Source organism: Yarrowia lipolytica, chromosome 1F (assembly GCF_001761485.1).
Source record: "Yarrowia lipolytica chromosome 1F, complete sequence".
In the NCBI taxonomy this organism is placed as follows: domain Eukaryota; kingdom Fungi; phylum Ascomycota; class Dipodascomycetes; order Dipodascales; genus Yarrowia; species Yarrowia lipolytica.
Window position 1 is genome coordinate 352,902 of NC_090775.1, and position 17,378 is coordinate 370,279.

The window sequence follows — 17,378 nt, forward strand, 5'->3', positions numbered from 1 at the left end:
AATGACGGCGAGACAACCCTGCAGGCAGGGTAACTCGGCTCTCGCTTATCACCAGGAAATATGCACCTGTTGCGAGTATTAAAGTCACTATTTCGTGTAGTGGCATATCGAACGAAAATGGGCATATCGGAGCTTGGAACACAACTGGCGTACGCTGGATTGAATCAGCTGTTGAGTGAGTATGGTTGGGGGAGATTGGACATTTGATTCGGGTTACGGCTTCTCCGTTAATCTCCGGACCTATAGGACATGCTCTACATATGATGCTTCGACATTTTGAACACGACTAACAAAGAACGAGACTCTACAGATGCCGACCCAGATATCCCGGATGATGATGTCAACAACCCCGTGGAGAACGAAATCTTCTCGTCGTGGGCACTATTCATTCTCATCATGCTGCTCATTGGTTCTCTATGGACCTCATACTACCTACAGCAGAAACGGATCCAGGCCATTCACGAGACTGTCGTGTCCATTTTTGCAGGAATGATTGTGGGACTGATTATTCGAATCTCCCCCGGCCATTACATTCAGGACGTGGTCACCTTCAAGTATTCGTGGTTCTTCAACCTGCTGCTACCCCCCATCATCCTCAACTCGGGGTATGAGCTGAACCAGGCCAACTTCTTCAGAAACATCGGATCCATCTTGACGTTTGCAATTGCGGGCACATTTTTTTCGGCGCTGGTACTTGGCCTGATCCTCTACATCTGGACAGCTATTGGTCTCGAGGGTCTCAACATGTCTCTGGTGGACGCCATCTCCGTGGGCGCCACCCTGTCAGCAACGGACCCCGTCACCATTCTGTCCATCTTCAACACATATAAGGTCGACCCCAAGCTTTACACCATTATTTTCGGTGAATCTCTGTTGAACGACGCCATTTGCATTGTCATGTTTGAGACGGCTCAAAAGTTCCACGGTCAAAAGGTCTACTTCTCCTCTCTGTTCAAGGGTATGGGTATGTTCTTCATGACCTTCACAATCTCTCTTATGATCGGTGCCCTTGTGGGTGTAATGACCGCTCTGGTGCTCAAACACTCCCATGTTCGACGATTTCCCCAAATCGAGTCCTGCCTGGTTCTCCTCTTTGCATACGGATCCTACTTTTTCTCCACGGGCTGCCACATGTCTGGAATTGTCTCGCTGCTCTTTTGCGGTATCACTCTCAAACACTACGCTTACTACAACATGAGCCGACGAACCCAGATTGCCACCAAGTACATTTTCCAGCTCCTGGCCCAGCTGTCGGAAAACTTCATCTTCATCTACCTGGGCCTGTCTCTCTTCACTGAGGTCGAACTGGTCTATAAGCCCATGCTGATTCTCGTCACCACAGCCGGTATCTGTGTATCTCGATGGGCTGCAGTCTTCCCCTTCTCTAGACTCATCAACTTTGTCAGCAGAGCACGAACCAGCCATCTAGGACTCCACCAGACCACAGAGGAGATTCCTCCTCCATACCAGATGATGCTATTCTGGGCTGGCTTGCGAGGAGCCGTCGGCGTTGCCCTTGCTGCTGGTCTCGAGGGTGAGCACTCCAACGCGCTGCGAGCCACTGTGCTCGTTGTGGTGGTGCTGACCGTCATTGTCTTTGGAGGCACCACTGCTCGAATGCTTGAGATTCTCGGAATTAGAACTGGTGTCATTGAGGAAACAGAGAGCGACGATGAGTTTGACATTGAGTCCCGTGGAGCAGCTGCTGCCATTCCTCTAAGCAATAGCAGTGGCTCCATGCCTGCTGGAAGAATGCGAAGAAGTACCTCTTACCACGATGATGACAGCGAGTTTGGCTCTGGTGACGATGATGGTCTCCCCCCCATGCACCCCAGTCAACAAGACCAAGCCCGAGCCTCGTCTACTTCTCTATCTAACATTCTTTCGCGCACGGTGGATAACCCTGGTCAGTGGTTCAAGGAGTTTGATGACCAGGTTCTGAAACCTGTTTTCCTGGACAACCCCAGTAATGATCGGCATTAACTGTAATCACGATCATTGAGGGGTTGTTTGTCTCAAGTGGATCTTCAGATTGCAAATGGGTAGAGGAAGCGTTCGTAATGCAGGTTAGTGATCGGTGCATGACGCGGCTCACTTAGCCAACAAGACCCACTTCTCTTGTATAATATTAACACCCTGAAGTGACCATTACCCAAACGCTGTGTCATGGTTTGTCGTGTATAATGAGGGTGGCTCCTTCTGACACAAGACATTGACCATTCAGTCTACGAGAACTTGTATAAGTACACAAGCACTCGTCGCAGGTCACGCACAAAATGTGACAAACCCTTGGCACGTACCAACACTATCGTTACCCCTAGATGTGGGCCTATAAACAATATTATTAATCTCTCTGTCCTATCGTATAAGTATGATTGTTCCATCTCTTTTCTCCTCAGCGGTTAATGTTCATTCTCAACGCTCTTTGTATTAGACTAACATTTGGGTTTGTCGCGTACAGCGCGCGCCAGCAGTAGCGTTGTTTGGATACGGACATGGTTCATGGTAGACAATGCAGCTAGCACGCAAAACCATTATACGAGAGACGCCGTTGTTTGGTTGCCTGCCACACCCCATCAAAACAAACCTGCACCAACGCACTTGTTTCTCTCATTTCTTTGTGGCAAAATTAGTGCCACCTCCCCCCTCATGTTTTGTGCTTCTTACTATACGAATATACCAATGAAATTTGCGTTGTTTGGTAGACCAAAATAAGGTGGAGCGAGTTGGGGAATGAGGACGAAAATGCAACCAAAGAAAACCCCCTCATATAACTGACTCTAAGACACCCCAAACAACGGCGTCATCGAGCTCTGCAATTCCGATTTCTGTACGAGTACTTCCGATACGAGTCCGGGATGCGCACTGCTGCCAATGTGCGCAAGATAGACTTTCTTGAGTCTGGAATGTGACGCTTAGCACCAGCGACATCTGTGACGCTTGGCTGACAGTCTGACAGCAGACTGGTGTGATCTCAGATGTAGGTCATGCTCTGAATGTACGGATATGGTTAGCGGATTATACTGGAATGTGACAATTGCGTCTACACTACTCGTACGTACTCTTGCGTACTCGTACGTGGCCGTTGTAACCATCTTTAATGGAGATCTCAGTATATTCACTGATCATCTATCAATGGACAAAATAGGGGGGAATCTGACTCCTTAATCTTAAATGAAAAATGAGACTCATAGGCGAGAAGAGCTCACAAACGAATAATTAGTATATACATTTATTGAGTGAGAAGATAGGAGAAAAAAAAAATTGAGGAGAAAATTAAAAATTAAGGAGGAGCAAAAAAATAAAAAATGCCACGGATTATTATTATTAATAAAAATATAATCAATAATTGGTCTTATATTACTTACGAGAGATCGATTTGGTTTCATTAAATCATGATTAAATTATATACACTATGGAAAGTCCTGTTTTTTGATGCAGTTGAGAACTGAAAAAGCCCTCGGAGAAAACCCACGGAGGGAAGCCTTCTAAGCAGAAGGTGAGAGAAATAAATAGAAGCTGAAAAACAATAAATAGCTTTTTGTGGTTGCAGTTTAAACAGCGTCAGACTTACATCATCAGGGCAGCGATACCAGCAGCGACGCCGACAAGACCCAGGTTCTGGGAGTTGACGACACCGGCGTTGGTGGGAGCACGCGAAGCAGTAGCTCCAGCGGATCCAGTGGCGGAGGCGGCAGATGCGGATCCAGAGGATCGAGAGGTGGAACCGGAGGGTCGACCAGAGGTGGACAGGGTGGTTCGGGATGCAGCGCCAGAAGAAGATCGAGAGTTGGGGACAGAGCCGTTGGTGGAACCGGTACCGTTGGAAACACCGGCACCAACAATGTTGGTGGTGACAGCGGAGGCGGTGGAGGAAGTGGACTCAGCCTCGGTGGAGGAGACCTCGGTGGTGGTGTTGGCAACGGTGGAAGCAACGGGGACTGTGGTAGAAGAGTTGGCACCGGAGGTGACGGGGATGACGGCTGAGGTGGTAGAGTCAGCGGCAGAAGAAGAGGAGTTGGCAGCAGAAGAGGTGGCCTCGGCGGCAGCCTCGGAGGAGGTGTTGGCAACCTGGCCGCCGGTGATCTTGAACTGGCCGGTGTAGTTGACGTCGTCGGCATTTTCCACGGGGTTAATTCGCAGAGCGTAGTTGTCTCCGTCAGGGAGGTCGGAGGGCACGAGCCATCGGACAGCTCCTCGGTTGTCGAGACCCTCGGAGATGGTCAGAACGGGAGAAAGGTTGTCGGACTTGCCCTGGAGCAGCACCAGAGCGACCTGGCCGTCAGTGGTGGCGTTCCATCGGATGACAAAGGCGTCTCCGGCGTGGAGCTCATCGCCAGGCTGGGGCTGAGAGAAGGAGTTGTCCTGAGCAGCGACGATGGCGGCAGCCAGAAGAGGGATGACAGAGAAGAACTTCATTGTTTGCGAGTGGATAGTGTTCCGATTGGTTTGAGTCCGGTGTGTTGAGGCTTGATGCTTGAAGGGTACAATGGGGCATTCGGAGGGCTTTATATATCCAAGCTTCTACAGGCCCATTGTCACCGCTCTTCTCACTTTCTCTCCAGCTTAGGGAGCCCAGGTGTCATGTCATGCACGGTTATTGGGCAACACGGTTTTACACTTTTCTTAAAATAGGACCAGACAAGGACCAGGCGGGGGAGCTAAGTGAAGTTAGAAAAGCACAAAAAAGTCTGCTGGAGTCCCAAAAAGGCCCGGGCCTGTTGGGAAACAACATAAGCCACACACGACAGCATTATACGGTTATTGCGAGTGGAATAAGAAGCAAGTAGCCTAACTAACCAGCTAAATAGCACTCAATTAATTGGTCTGGTGAAAATTCCCTCATCCACTACGGCAGATAGGGCTGGCTAACCCAAGGGCAGCACTGTACGGTTTGGGGTGTACAGTGTGGTGTGCCCTTTCTCTCTCCCTCTCTTTTTTCGCTCTTTTTTCGTTTCACTCCGTTCACTTTGCTTTTTCTACTAGTCTGCTTCAAACTGTGACTCTCCAGTGAGAACTCTGCCACCACTAAAGGGGGGGTCATAGACGCCTACAACAATACAAGAGCTGACAATGAGACATGCTGAAACAATGTCAGACAAGCAGTTTGTCAGCACTGCAGAAGCACTTTCCGAGCCCACTTAGCTGAAGCGTTTCAATGGGGCGTATTGCTTGCAATCTCCGGCGTGGTGGTTATTCACTCACTCAATGGCTCTCCCTGAATCTTCAGGATCTTCGCCTTTGGCTTCCCATAGACACCTCCCAGAGGCACCCCGTTTGTAGCGTTTGCGGCTGCCATGCACGTGGAGAGCGACAAGATTTGATGGCAATTATGTTTCCTATTTCGGAAACGCGACTAGAGCGCAAAAATTGGCCCTCTAGAGTCTCCCGTGGCTGTGTCAGGTTCCCAGCTACGCCTTGTTTCGTGCTACGCCCTGTTGTGTATCTGTCAGGGTGGGTGCAAGGCTACCACGGTTTTCGCAGGCTAAATTAGCACAGTCTAAAAATAGCTGTTGTGGCATAATGGCAATATTCTCAGTATCACCTGGGCCCATGTGAGACAGCCACAGCTCCGAGGCAGATAGACGCCCCCGGAATAACGGAAATAGACACTATGAAACCATCCCACAGCTGACATTGTGCAGCAGGGCTGGTTTGCACTTGCCTATCGCAACCATATCACCAAAGGTCAAGTGTACATATGCTAGCCACCCGAAACCCTATTGATACCCAGCCAGCACTTTTCGTGATATGATGTTACCCGATTGGGACTTAATTGGAACCTTAACACGCGTAACTAGCCTGACGCAGCTCTGTCACGCGGAATAAGGCGCCAATCAGCCCGTTGAGCTGTCTAGCGAATTTAATCGGATTGGAGATGGGCTCTATCGCGACGGGGAAGATCCATGGAGGTTCTTTTGTCGGAGTTTGCGTGCGGTGGTGTGATCTCCTGTAGATGAGTTATCCTCACCTTATTATTTCCTGCCCTCAATTAGATGCAATGTCAGCTAGCCACACCTGTACCCACTCCCTCACTAATTAATGTCTCAGATTGCCGCTATCTTAGAACGAGACGTCTCGGTTACATGTAGCACATTGCTGACGCATTTGTCAGTGGTTATTGTCGCTTTGTCAGACGGCTTGTCTGTGGTAGCATGGTTGAGAGGACCCGACACGGTGCGACACTTGCCCTTCATATTAGCACTAGCGCGCATATACATACCGAATGTACTGGTGTTTACAGCTACAAGTGGAAGCCATTGTCTCTGAGAAGGTCCTCTTTGGTTTTCAATTGCACTCAGCAACCAACTCCTCAGACATCGCCTCCATTAACTCCTCATTCAGACGCACGATGGCTGTTAGGTTCGACCTGGCAGAGGTAATGTGCCTGTGACACCTGCGTCATGCTGCTGGTTCGGAAGTGTGCCAAACTATTGTCGATGCAACAGAAAGCGTTATCCCTGTGTGGCTGGGTTCCCGAAACGAGAGCTTCCAGCCCTAGAAGACGTTATAGATTTCCCAAAATCGGCATTGGTAAACACTTACAGAGTCCTGTCCTGTGATGTGGTGATGTTCGTGATGGAGTCCATATGACACTGTGTGTACTGTAGTTACGTGTGGCAGTAGGTGTTACTTACGATGGGACTTGGTCGAGGGAATTAAAAGGAGATAGAATAATGATCAATACCCAGCCATAAAGATCACAGGGCCGTGTAGAGATGTCACTTCAGTTGAGGCAACTCCTGCCGCACCATGACTTATACTAGTATTTTAATGGCTTATTGACACTGGCTCACACACCTTGATACCAAGCACCCTTTGAGTATGGCTTGGTTAGAAGTGACAATATCGACCACCTCACGTCCTTACTTCTGCAAAGACGCAGACCTCATATATATGACACAATTTTACCCAATTGTCTCAGTGTCCATCAGTCAACAGGTATCCCTTGACACTTGCAATAATTAGCACTGGGAGTAGGTTGATACGACTTGTAACTCTTTTTTTTCTGTAACTCATATTGCATCTCAGATCGTATCTTACAATGGCAGTATGTCTCATCGAACGCGTCGTCAGAATCATTGCCAGGCGGTAGCCGTTGAATTTTTAAGGGCCAAGAAGAAAAAAAAGAATTTTAAAAAGAATTTTAAAATTAAAATATTAAAATAATAATATAAATAAATAAAACAGACTTGTTTTACACGTTTAACTACTTAGAGATTACGCGCACAGTTCTCAACAGAGTTCACACAGGGAATATACGTCAGAAAGAATAAAAACTACTTGTACAAACAAGGCTTTCTGACGCCACCTAGTGAATAAATTCAGTTTTAGTGAAAGTCGCTTAGAGGTCTCGAGCCTTTTATTTTTTTCCTAACTTCGTCCCCAACCCGGCTCGAGTCACTCATATTTTTCCTCCGGTCTCGTTTTCACCATCGCCATATTTCAAAACGGGTTTTACCTTCCCGAATTCAATTTGACGCGTTGCTTAACTGATCTTGTGTCACCACCATTACAACCAAACACACAACACCCAACTCACCACCGCAAACGTGTCACAATGAGTCGACCCCGCGACGACGACGCGAGCGATGATGGCCAGCAGCGGCCTCGTAAGCGCCAGAACACCCAAGACTTCTTCAGGTACCACCATCCAGGTTTCATTCGGTCTGTGGAGTGCATCAACTTCATGTGCCACGAAAACCTGAAGATCGATGTTGGCCCCGGAATCACGTTTGTTTCCGGCCAGAACGGCCACGGCAAATCTGCTATTCTTAACGCTTTGATCCAGGTCTTTTCAACTGACCGTAAGATGAAGGGTGAGCGAGGTACAGGTGCTGCTCTGCGACGAAACATTGAGGACAACAAGAAGGCCAAGTCTGCCAAGATCATTGTCAAGATCAACAACAAGGAGGCTGACGAAGATCTGGATTTCACTGATGGAGGAGTAAAGGGATATACTATGTCTCCATTTGAGCCTGAGACGTATGGCGATATCATCATCATCGAGAGAGAAATCTTCGAGAAGTCCAGAAAGCTCAAAATTATGACCAAGAAGAAGGAGTTGATTTCTGAGAAGACAGAAGTCCTTCTGCAAATCATGAAACACTTCTCCTACCAGTTCGACAACCGTCTTGTGATCCAGACCCAGGAGAACGCCAAGAAGAGAGGAGACCCTAAGAGTCTGTTTGACTTCTTTTACAACGGATCTGGTTTCGAGAGCATCGAGAACGACCTTGCCGCGATGAAAAGAGAAGTCGGACAGCAGCATGAGTGCCTCGAGTCTTCTTTGTTGCAAACCACCCTCGCCAAGAAGGAGCGCAGAGACGAACTTAAGGCCGAATGCGAGCTTACCGCCCACACCAAGGAGCTCTACGACAATCTTCAACGGTACAAGGCCATGTATCAATGGTTGGATTACTCCACTTTCCAGCTGGCTCTTAACAATGCTCTCAGTGTAAAGATGAAGCTTGAGGACAAGTGCAAGCAACTCAAGGAGGTGGGTGCAAAGCGTCGAGCCCAACTGGAGGAACACAAGCTGGCTTTGGAGCAGTGTGAAAAAGAAGACCCTGAGCTTGATGCGCAGATTGCTGAGGCCAACAGAAAAAAGACACTGCTAAAAAATGAGAAAGACGACATCAATAGACAGCTCCGGTCTTCAGAAAGAGATGTCGAGGATCTCGAGGACCAAATAAGGCTGTTAAACCATGCCATTGCTAAGCTTCGAGCGGAGCGAGATCAGTCGAACTCCAACGCCGAACACAAACGACTGGATGCAAAGATCAAAGCGTGTGAAGAGAAAGTCACCACTGCTGAGACGCAAATCAGAGCATTCAAGCTCAAGCTGGAGGAGAAGAGAAATATCTGGAGGGATGCAAGATCCAAGTCTCAGGATGCTTCATCGCCGAGAACCCAGAAGGAGGCTCAATTGCGCGATGCCAGGGACGAGGCAAGTCGGCTGGAGGCAATGTCAAGAGATAAGGGTAACCCCATTGCTGGTTTTGGTCACCAGTTCGTCGAGGCCGATCGTATCATTCAGACCAACATGGGCAGGTTCAGACAGCCACCACTTGGCCCTATAGGCCAGTACATCAAGGTCAAGCCTGGTACTAGCCAACAAGAGCTAACGCTGATCAATAGTCATCAACCTCTCACAAGATTGCTCAGATCGTATGTCGTTGCGACTCCTGAGGATGAACGAACGCTGAGAAGCATATTGCCACGCAACCATAACCCTACGATCTATTATGTCAAACCCGACAATTACGATGTGGATCGTATTTCACCCTCTTCCCAGTTCAAAACTATTTTGCGGTGCCTTGACGTTTCGGAGGCTCGTGTTATCCAGGCCTTGGTCGAGTGGGCAGCGGTGCATAGTACCGCTATCGCTGGTAGTACCGAAGAGGCTGTTAGAGCTCTGAAGCAGGGGTCGCAAAACTTGGAATCAGCGATTGCCCCTCATAAAACGTCGGATAGGTTTATTGTTACTGCAACGCAGAGAGGCTCTCAGCTTTCTTCTTCTGGGGTTGTGCAGTCGGGCCTTCTGCGGGTAGGAAAGGCGATTGTGACTGCTGAAGACGTTTCTGAGGCCAAGAAACGAGTCGCTGTATGCGAGCGGGAGCTGCAGCCGCTGAAGGAGGAACTCAGACGCCTGGAGCAAGAGGAGCAGATGGCTCTACGAGAGTTCAGATCCCTCGAAGATAAAGAATCAGTGTTCGAACAGAAGCTCCAGTCGCTTAGAAGAGAACATGCTTTAGCTGTGGCAGAGAGGGACTCGATTCCTGATGCACCCAGCACAGACGAGACTGACCAGGCTATCGAGACCAAGACTCAGGAGCTGGATAACAGCAAGCAGCAGCTGTCTGAGGCACGCGAGGCTCTGGAAGCGGCAAAGGTACGTTCGCGTGAGATCGCCAATTCTGAGATGGAAGCTGAAGTGGAGCTCGACAAGCTCAACGCGAAAGTACACGAAAAGTTTTTGGCTACCGAAGAAGCCAACTTGAGGTACACGGCACATCAGGACGTCGTGACCAGCACACTGCAGAAGTTCGAGCTGGCCAAGAAGAAGCTCGCGGAGAAGGAGGTTGAGCTAGTTGATATACAGGCCAACATGGAGACCCAGCTTGCTGCTGCACAGGCTCTCAGCGAGGAGCACGTTCCTTTAGATGAAGGCGTCGACTTAGAGAATGGTTTTGACTACTGTACCAAGCGTACTGGTGAGTTGCAGGCCAAGATCGATGCTGCAAAGAAGCGAAACCTCCGAGACTACCGTATAGTCTATGCAGAATTTCAGGAGGCGGAGGAGGCATACCGACTTGCTAAGGAGGAGTTTGAGGCGCAGAAGAAGGACGTTAGAGCTCTAGGAGAGACGGAGGCAGACCGTGTTCTGGCTAAGGGGCAGGCTCTTTCTCTTGGTATTATGCAGACCAGTGCTTACTTTAGTAACATCATGAAGTCTAGGGCAGCCTCAGCTGATATCGTTTTCGATCTGAAAACCAGAAAGCTAGAAGTGAAGAACTACAAGCTCGCTTCTACTTCCGATACTTCGTCCAAGGGAGGTGCTCGAGATGTGGCTACCACTTCTGGTGGAGAGCACTCTTTCCTTCAGTCAGCTCTCATGGCCGCTCTATGGCAGATGGTAGATGCTCCTATCATCTGTCTGGATGAGTACGAGGTGTTCATGGACGACACCACTCGAGTCACGGCACAAAAGAACCTGATCAATACTCTCGGAGGCTTGAAGCAGCGCGCCCAGGCTATTCTGATTTCCCCCACGGTGGTGAAGAACAGCGCCGTGGACGATGCTAGATTCACGTATGTGGAGGTTCGAGATCCCAGTTTTGCTTCTCGAAATCGGTAATCAATATATGTAATATTGGGATGTATTGATTGTTTGTAGTTTGTAGTTTGTAGTTTGCAGTGTTATCACAAGCATTTTTAAACTGACACATACACAATCCCATGCCACCTCTGCCCATTAGTCAGTCTTCAGTATCATTCAAAATGATAGGTGAGATTGCGGGCTCCCATTTTCCATACTTCGCTATTTTGTGACTATGAAGAGAAGGGTACACTTGAATACAGCGAACCCAGCCATACATACACAAAACAGTACATACAGAAACTATCTCTACGCTACAACTCAATTAATATTGATCGATTAATATGTAATTATTCATCATCCTCATCATCATCGTCGTCGTCGTCGTCGTCATCATCGTCGTCCGAGATCTCCACCCCATGCTCCTCCAGCTTCTCCTTGTATTTTTCGACCTTCTCATCCAAATCGGTGATCATCAGCATCAGCTCCTCGTACTCGGACTTGGGCACCATGTCCTTAGTGGCTGCAGACTTGGCCTTGTTGGTCTTGAGCAACTCGTCGTACTTGCTCTGGAGCTCGGCGAGAGCCTTTTCAGTGGCGCTCTGCGTGTCAGACACAGTCTTGAGCTCTGTAGACTTGGACTCGAGTTCCGTAGTCTTTGTCTTGAGCTCACTGGTTCTGTCCTTAAGCTCAGTGTTGATAGTCTTGAGCTCGGTGGTCTTGGATTCAAGCTCACTAGTCTTAGACTTCAGTTCCGAAGATGCAGACTCGAGCTCCGTAGCCTTAGACTTCAGCTCTTTAGAGGCTGCCTCAAGTGCAGAAGACGCAGACTCGAGATTTGAAGCCTTCGTCTGCAGCTCAGTCTCCTTTGTCTTCAGCTCCACTTCCAACTTCTCAATCTTACCCTTGAACTCGCCAGCAGAAGAAGCATTGGAAGTCTGCTCATCCCTAAGACTCTTGATCTCCATCTTCAGAGAAGCAACCTCCTCATCGTGCTGGGTCTGAGAAGCCTTCAACTCAGTTTCAAAATCAGCAGACACCTTAGTCTTGGCCTCCAGATCAGAAGACAGCTTGGTCTTCGCAGCCTGCTCCTCCTCCAACTTAGCCGAAGCGTTCTTGAGTTCAGTCTCAAGCTTGGTATTAGCAGTAGCAACCTCTTCCAACTTGGTTTTGAGCTCATTCAGCTCGGAAGCTTGCTTCTTGGAGCCGTCAGCATGAGTGGACTTCACATTGTCGAGCTCCTTCTTGGCATCAGCAAGCTGGGTCTCCAGCTCAGTCACCTTGGACATCAGCTCGGTTCTTTCGGAGCTCGTGTCGGCAGCTGCGGTCTCGGCACTCTTCTTGAGCTCGTCGATAGTAGCCTTGTGGGTCGATATTTCGCTCTTGAGAGTCTTGACCGACGCCTCAAGCTCAGAAGCGGCCTTGCCATGCTTACCTTGGTTGTCAGCGACTTCCTTCTCCAACTCCGTCACCTTGGTCTCAAGCTTGGACTTCGCAGAAGACGCTTCCTCGAGCTTCTCCTCTAGGGCAGTCTTGACAGCCTCCGTCTCAGAAGTCTTGGTCTCAAGGGACTCCGTCAGCTCGGAAACCTGCTTCTCGAGACCCTTGATATCCGTCTGGCTGGCCTCGTACTTGGCTTTTACCTCTTCTAGAGTCTTGATTTCAGCCTGGGCAGCCTTGATCTCCTTCTTGAGACCCTTTGCCTCGGTCTCAGAGTCGCCCAGTGCCTTCTTGTGGGAAGCAGTAAGCTCGTCAAGCTTGGTCTGAAGCATGGAGACCTTGTTGGTGAGCTCCTTGGTGGCAGAATCAGCATCCTTGGTCAGTGAAGTTCGCTCATTCTCCATCTCCTTGATACTAGTGTCCAGCTCGGTTCGCAAAGCATCTCGCTCCTTCTCGGCCTGAGCAAGATCGTCCTTGAGAGAAGAAATATCATGCTCGAAGTTTTCAGCCTTCAGAGTGCTCTCCCGGACTTGCTCAGTGAGTTTGGAGACCTCGGTTGAATGATCATCCTTGCTGGTCTGAAGCTTCTCCTTGAAAGAAGACAGCAGCTTGTTGACCTTGTCAAGCTCAGCCTTGCTGGACTCGGAGGCCTTGGTCAGCTTCGCCTCCAAAGCAGAGACCTTAGAAGAGGCCTCGGTCTCGGCTGCCTGAGAAGACTTCTTCAATTCAACAGCTTCTGCAGTGGCATCACTGAGTTTCTTCGTCAGAACATCAACTTCCTCCTTGGAAGAGGTATTGGAGGACTCAAGCTCGGATTTGGCAGCAACCAGCTCCTTGGTCTTCTCAGCGAGGTCCTTTGTCAGGTTGTCAGCCATGGCCTTGAGAGTCGTCTGTTTCTTTTCGAGAGCAGCAGAGGATGTCTCCAACTCCTTGACCTTGGCGGAGTAGGTGGTGGCTTCGTCGGACTTGGCGGTGAGCTCCTTAGACTTGGTAGTGAGCTCCGCAGTCTTGGTCTCCAGCTCCGAAGTCTTGGTCTCCAGCTCCTTTTCCTTGGCAGACAGCTCCTCTGTCTTGGTGGCTAACTCCTTGTCCTTGGACTCCAGCTTCGCAGTAAGAGACTCCACCAGAGCCACCTTCTCAGCAAGCTCAGCAGCGCCAGACTCAACACTAGAAGACTTTGCAGCCAGCTCGGCATTCAGGTGCTCGACCTTGGACTTCTGCTCAACAAGCTCTGATTCGACAGCCTTGATCTTGGTTTCGCTGTCACAAGCATCAGACTTTGCGGCCTTGAGCTCAGAGGTCAGAATCTCAACCTCCTTGGCAGTAGAAGCAAGTTTGGAGTTTGCGGTCTCTAACTCAGACTTGAGCTTCTCAATCTCGGTGTCTTTGGCAGATACATCCTTGGTCTTGGAAGCCAGATCTTTCTCCGAGGAGGCAAGATCACTCTTCAACTTATCAAGCTCAGCAGTTCTCTCAGAGAGTTCCTCCTTGAGGCGCTTGATAGTCTCCTCGTGAGTAGCAATCTGGCCAGACACCTTCTCCTTCTCGGCAGCAACAGACTTGCTCTGAGCCTCGGCAGCTGAAAGTGACTTCTCAAGCTCAGAAACTTTGTCGGCTCGCGAAGAGCTCTCCGTCTCAATTTTTGAAAGCTTGGTCTTGAGCTCGGCCAACTCAGAAGCAAGACTCTCATTGTCCTTTCCAACAGAAGACAGCTGCTCATGCGACTTCTGAAGCTCATCGTAACTGTTTTGCAAAGCTTCATGAGAACCCTGAAGCTCTCGAATCTGGCCCTCAAGATTAGCACCTCGAGACTTGTGGTCTTCCAATTGAGTAGCGGCACTCTTGAGCTTCTCAATCAACTTGTCTTTGAGAGTTTCGGTTTCGGAGTGTTCACTCTGTAAACCCTTAAGTCTGTTCTCAAAATCACTTCGCGCAGCAGTCACCTGTTTGAGGTTGGCAGCAAGGGCTGTGAGTTCAGTTCGTCTGCTGGAGTCCTGCTTCTTTAGCTCCGCCAGCTCCTTCTGAAGCCCCTTCTTCTCCTTGTCAGATCCGTCTCGTTCTCGTGTCAGCTGGAAAAGCTCCTTGCTCATCTTGTTGATGCCAGACTCGGCCTTGTCCTTGGCAGCAGTCAGAGTCTCGACCTGAGTGGTGAGCTGGGTCTTTTGCTGCGTCAGAGTCTGTAGTTTCTTCTTCAGATCTGCAAGCTCGGTCTGCAGACCACTGCCGCTCTTTCTCTCGGCCTCCAGAGAAGTCTGGAGCTGTTTCTCGGCAGCAACTTTCGTGTGGAATTTGCCCTCGAGAGATTCAAGTGCACCACGGGCCTCCTTGAGTCGGGTATCAGTCTCCTGGAGATCCCGCTCGAGATCATCACGAATAGCCTTGAGATCCTTGATTTCAGCGGAAGTAGCAGACTTGGTCTCTGACAGAGCAGTGGAAACCTCCTCAAGCTCGTCTGTGAGAGACTTGACATTGTCCTCGAGACTCTGAACAAGCTCGTAAGAGATCTTTCCGCCGGCAGAGTGACTAGGATCCTTCAACAGTGCTCTGGAAAGACGAGTGAAGTTCTCTTTGACAAGCTCGACGAAAATTTCGTCAAAGTAAACCTTTGGCAGACCAGCCACGTCATCTTTCTCGGCGTTGAGAATATCCTCAGAGTCGAAATCCTTGAAGTAGGAACTGTCCTTGAGTCGCTTTGTCTTGAGAAGATATTGGTCAGCACCTAGAGAACCTCGCAGCAAGGAGTAGAGATCAGCACGGCTCATCGCAGAGTCGACGTCGGAAAACTCGTAGCAAGTACCTAGAATCAAACAACACATAGACTCCATCAGAGGAGTGCACTGTGATCTACTGACGACTGCAAGAAGAGCCTCGACGGTAGAAGACTCGCCGAGAAAGTCTGAAACCGCTCCGACATTCTCATACAGGATAGTAATGAGAAGCATGGCATAACCAAAGACGATTCGAGGCTCCTGAAGAGGCAGACAAGTAACCATCACACCAGCAATGGCCTGGATGAAGCTGACAGGGTCCTCTCCAATATCTTCATCTCCAACAACAACGTTTTGCAACTCCACTTGGGCCTCGTGGCAGTCAATGATGATGTGGAGAAGCAACACAGCTGCAAACCACGGTCTGTAGGGGTTCAGCTTCATGTCAGGATCATAGTTGACAAGGGCCTCAATAATGTTATCAGATACTGAGTCATACTGAGAGTAATCAGACTCGTGGTGGGCAGTCTCTTTTTCCTCCTTAGTGTCCTCTTCAGTCTCCTCCTTTATTCCATTCTTCTTGTCCTCCTCGTAACCGCTCTTGTTTCGGCGGTTGTAAGCGTCAATCTGCTGCTTGATGAACTCCAGTTTAGCATGATGGTTACCCTGGAAGTACGCTTGCAGACAGTACGCTGCACCGACTCGCAGATCAAAGAAATGCACACTTTGAGTAGACAGGGTCCATTTCAAGAGCGCCAGAATAACGGGCATAACCACAGGCACGCGAACAGCAGGAGGCTGAGAGACGTCCACATAGGGCACATCGACCGCTGCGAAATCGGCCTGAATGGCGTGGTTGCCTCGAAGCAGGTTTCCAGACGTGATGAGAGCAAAAGACCGAATGGGAGTGGAAGAGTTTGCTCCAAATGCGAGTCTTAGGATTGAGAACAGAACACCGGCTTTGAGGAAGGCGTCCTGGTTGGCTCGAGTGACACTGCCATGTTCAGGAACAAACAGAGAACAGGTTTCGAGAGCGAGAGTGCAGTTTCGGGTCGTCTGCTCGTTCCACTCCATATCCGGAGGCAGTTCCAGCAGCTGGGCCAGACGGCTGACACAGGAGGTTTCTCGGAAAGCTACCTGGTTGGACACGTTGTATCTGAGCAGGTGGGTGAGGAGAGTCAGACAATCTCCTACCACATATCCACCCTGCAGACCCCCCTCATCGTCCATAATTGAGAACAGTCTGTGGAAGGCGTTCTCAAATACAACCAGTTTCTGGACATCGGCATTACCGAGTACCAGAGAAGAGAGTACAATGATACATTCACTTCTGACAAACTCGGTGGGGTCGTCCAGACCAGCCACCAGGTTCATGAGACCGTCAGGCACCTCCAGAATGCATTCCTGGACTCGTTCGGATCGGTTTTGGACCACTGCGGCGAGCAATTTGAGCGTGTAGAGTCGAATGTATGTGTCGTGGCTCGAAAGTAGACCGATCAGGGTCGCAAAGTTCTCGTTGTTCTATGTTAGCATAGATCCCGTGAAGCGATCCGTGTCCTCGCAATTCCGCTCTCTTTACTTACCTGACTGAACTCGTCTGTAAGCCAGAGAGCAATAAAGTCTATGGAAGAGGTGTCTCTTAGTAGCGGCGAAATGTACTTGAGACCTCTTCGGGTCAGTGATCCACGGGTAGATCTGTCGTCCGAGTCGTTTCCGAGAAACAGAATGAGCAGCGTCTCGAGTGACGCTCGCACCGTCTCGTCGTCGTCATTGTCCTTGGTAAGAGCCGAAATAAGGCCTCTCATACCTCCAGCAGCAACAGCCTCTCGGTACTCCTTGGACAGACCCTTGAGAGCCAGCACGGCGGACCGTCGGTCCTCCAGAAGTGTGGCATGCGTGAGTCGATCACAGAGCGTCGGAATGGCGTGATCTGCCGACTGTGTCTTGGGCTGGGAGTCCCTTATGAACCCCGATAGCGCGTTCATGGTGGTAAGATGACGTGTATGTAGTGACACAACTTTATTGGCATCTCGAGTCTATGAGGTGTACGAGTATCGTAGCATGCACGACATGATCCACCTGCATGAGACACACGTATAGAGGACAACTGTATAAGGTGGTACGAGTAGAGAACACGAGGTATATATATCGTGAATAGTTTGCAGGTAAATGAAGGTATGTAACGACCGTCATTAGTGCGATAGTCAGAGACATTATCCCAACCACCTCTCTTGATAATGCCGTTTAGAGTTAGAAGCCGCACAGAAGTTGAATTTATTGTTTTCAACCAAGAGTGACATTGCAAGCACGGGTATAGTAGCTACAGTGCGAGGACGGTACTTTTACGGTCTACGTCGGCCTTGGTTGCATTAATTTATGACTCGATGTGTCTATGTATGTTTGACCGC

At 49.5% G+C, this 17,378-nt stretch overlaps 4 protein-coding genes across 4 annotated transcripts; 2 read left to right on the forward strand and 2 right to left on the reverse strand.

Annotated features, from left to right (window-relative positions):
• Window positions 1–60: 60 nt before the first annotated feature.
• Window positions 61–1,983, forward strand: YALI1_F03529g (uncharacterized protein; the record flags this gene model as incomplete). The annotated part of the gene is made up of 2 exons (XM_504900.3): window positions 61–175; window positions 296–1,983. The coding sequence occupies 2 exons, from the start codon at window positions 61–63 to the stop codon at window positions 1,981–1,983; spliced, it is 1,803 nt and encodes a 600-aa protein (XP_504900.3).
• Window positions 1,984–3,570: 1,587 nt separating this feature from the next.
• On the reverse strand, window positions 3,571–4,419 carry YALI1_F03573g (uncharacterized protein; the record flags this gene model as incomplete). The annotated part of the gene is made up of 1 exon (XM_504901.3): window positions 3,571–4,419. The coding sequence occupies one exon, from the start codon at window positions 4,417–4,419 to the stop codon at window positions 3,571–3,573; it is 849 nt and encodes a 282-aa protein (XP_504901.1).
• A 3,142-nt stretch (window positions 4,420–7,561) lies between these two features.
• Window positions 7,562–10,861, forward strand: YALI1_F03604g (uncharacterized protein; the record flags this gene model as incomplete). The annotated part of the gene is made up of 1 exon (XM_504902.3): window positions 7,562–10,861. One exon carries the CDS (start codon window positions 7,562–7,564, stop codon window positions 10,859–10,861), a length of 3,300 nt encoding a protein of 1,099 aa, XP_504902.1.
• Window positions 10,862–11,172: 311 nt separating this feature from the next.
• On the reverse strand, window positions 11,173–16,955 carry YALI1_F03693g (uncharacterized protein; the record flags this gene model as incomplete). The annotated part of the gene is made up of 2 exons (XM_504903.3): window positions 11,173–16,491; window positions 16,554–16,955. The coding sequence occupies 2 exons, from the start codon at window positions 16,953–16,955 to the stop codon at window positions 11,173–11,175; spliced, it is 5,721 nt and encodes a 1,906-aa protein (XP_504903.3).
• Window positions 16,956–17,378: the final 423 nt, after the last annotated feature.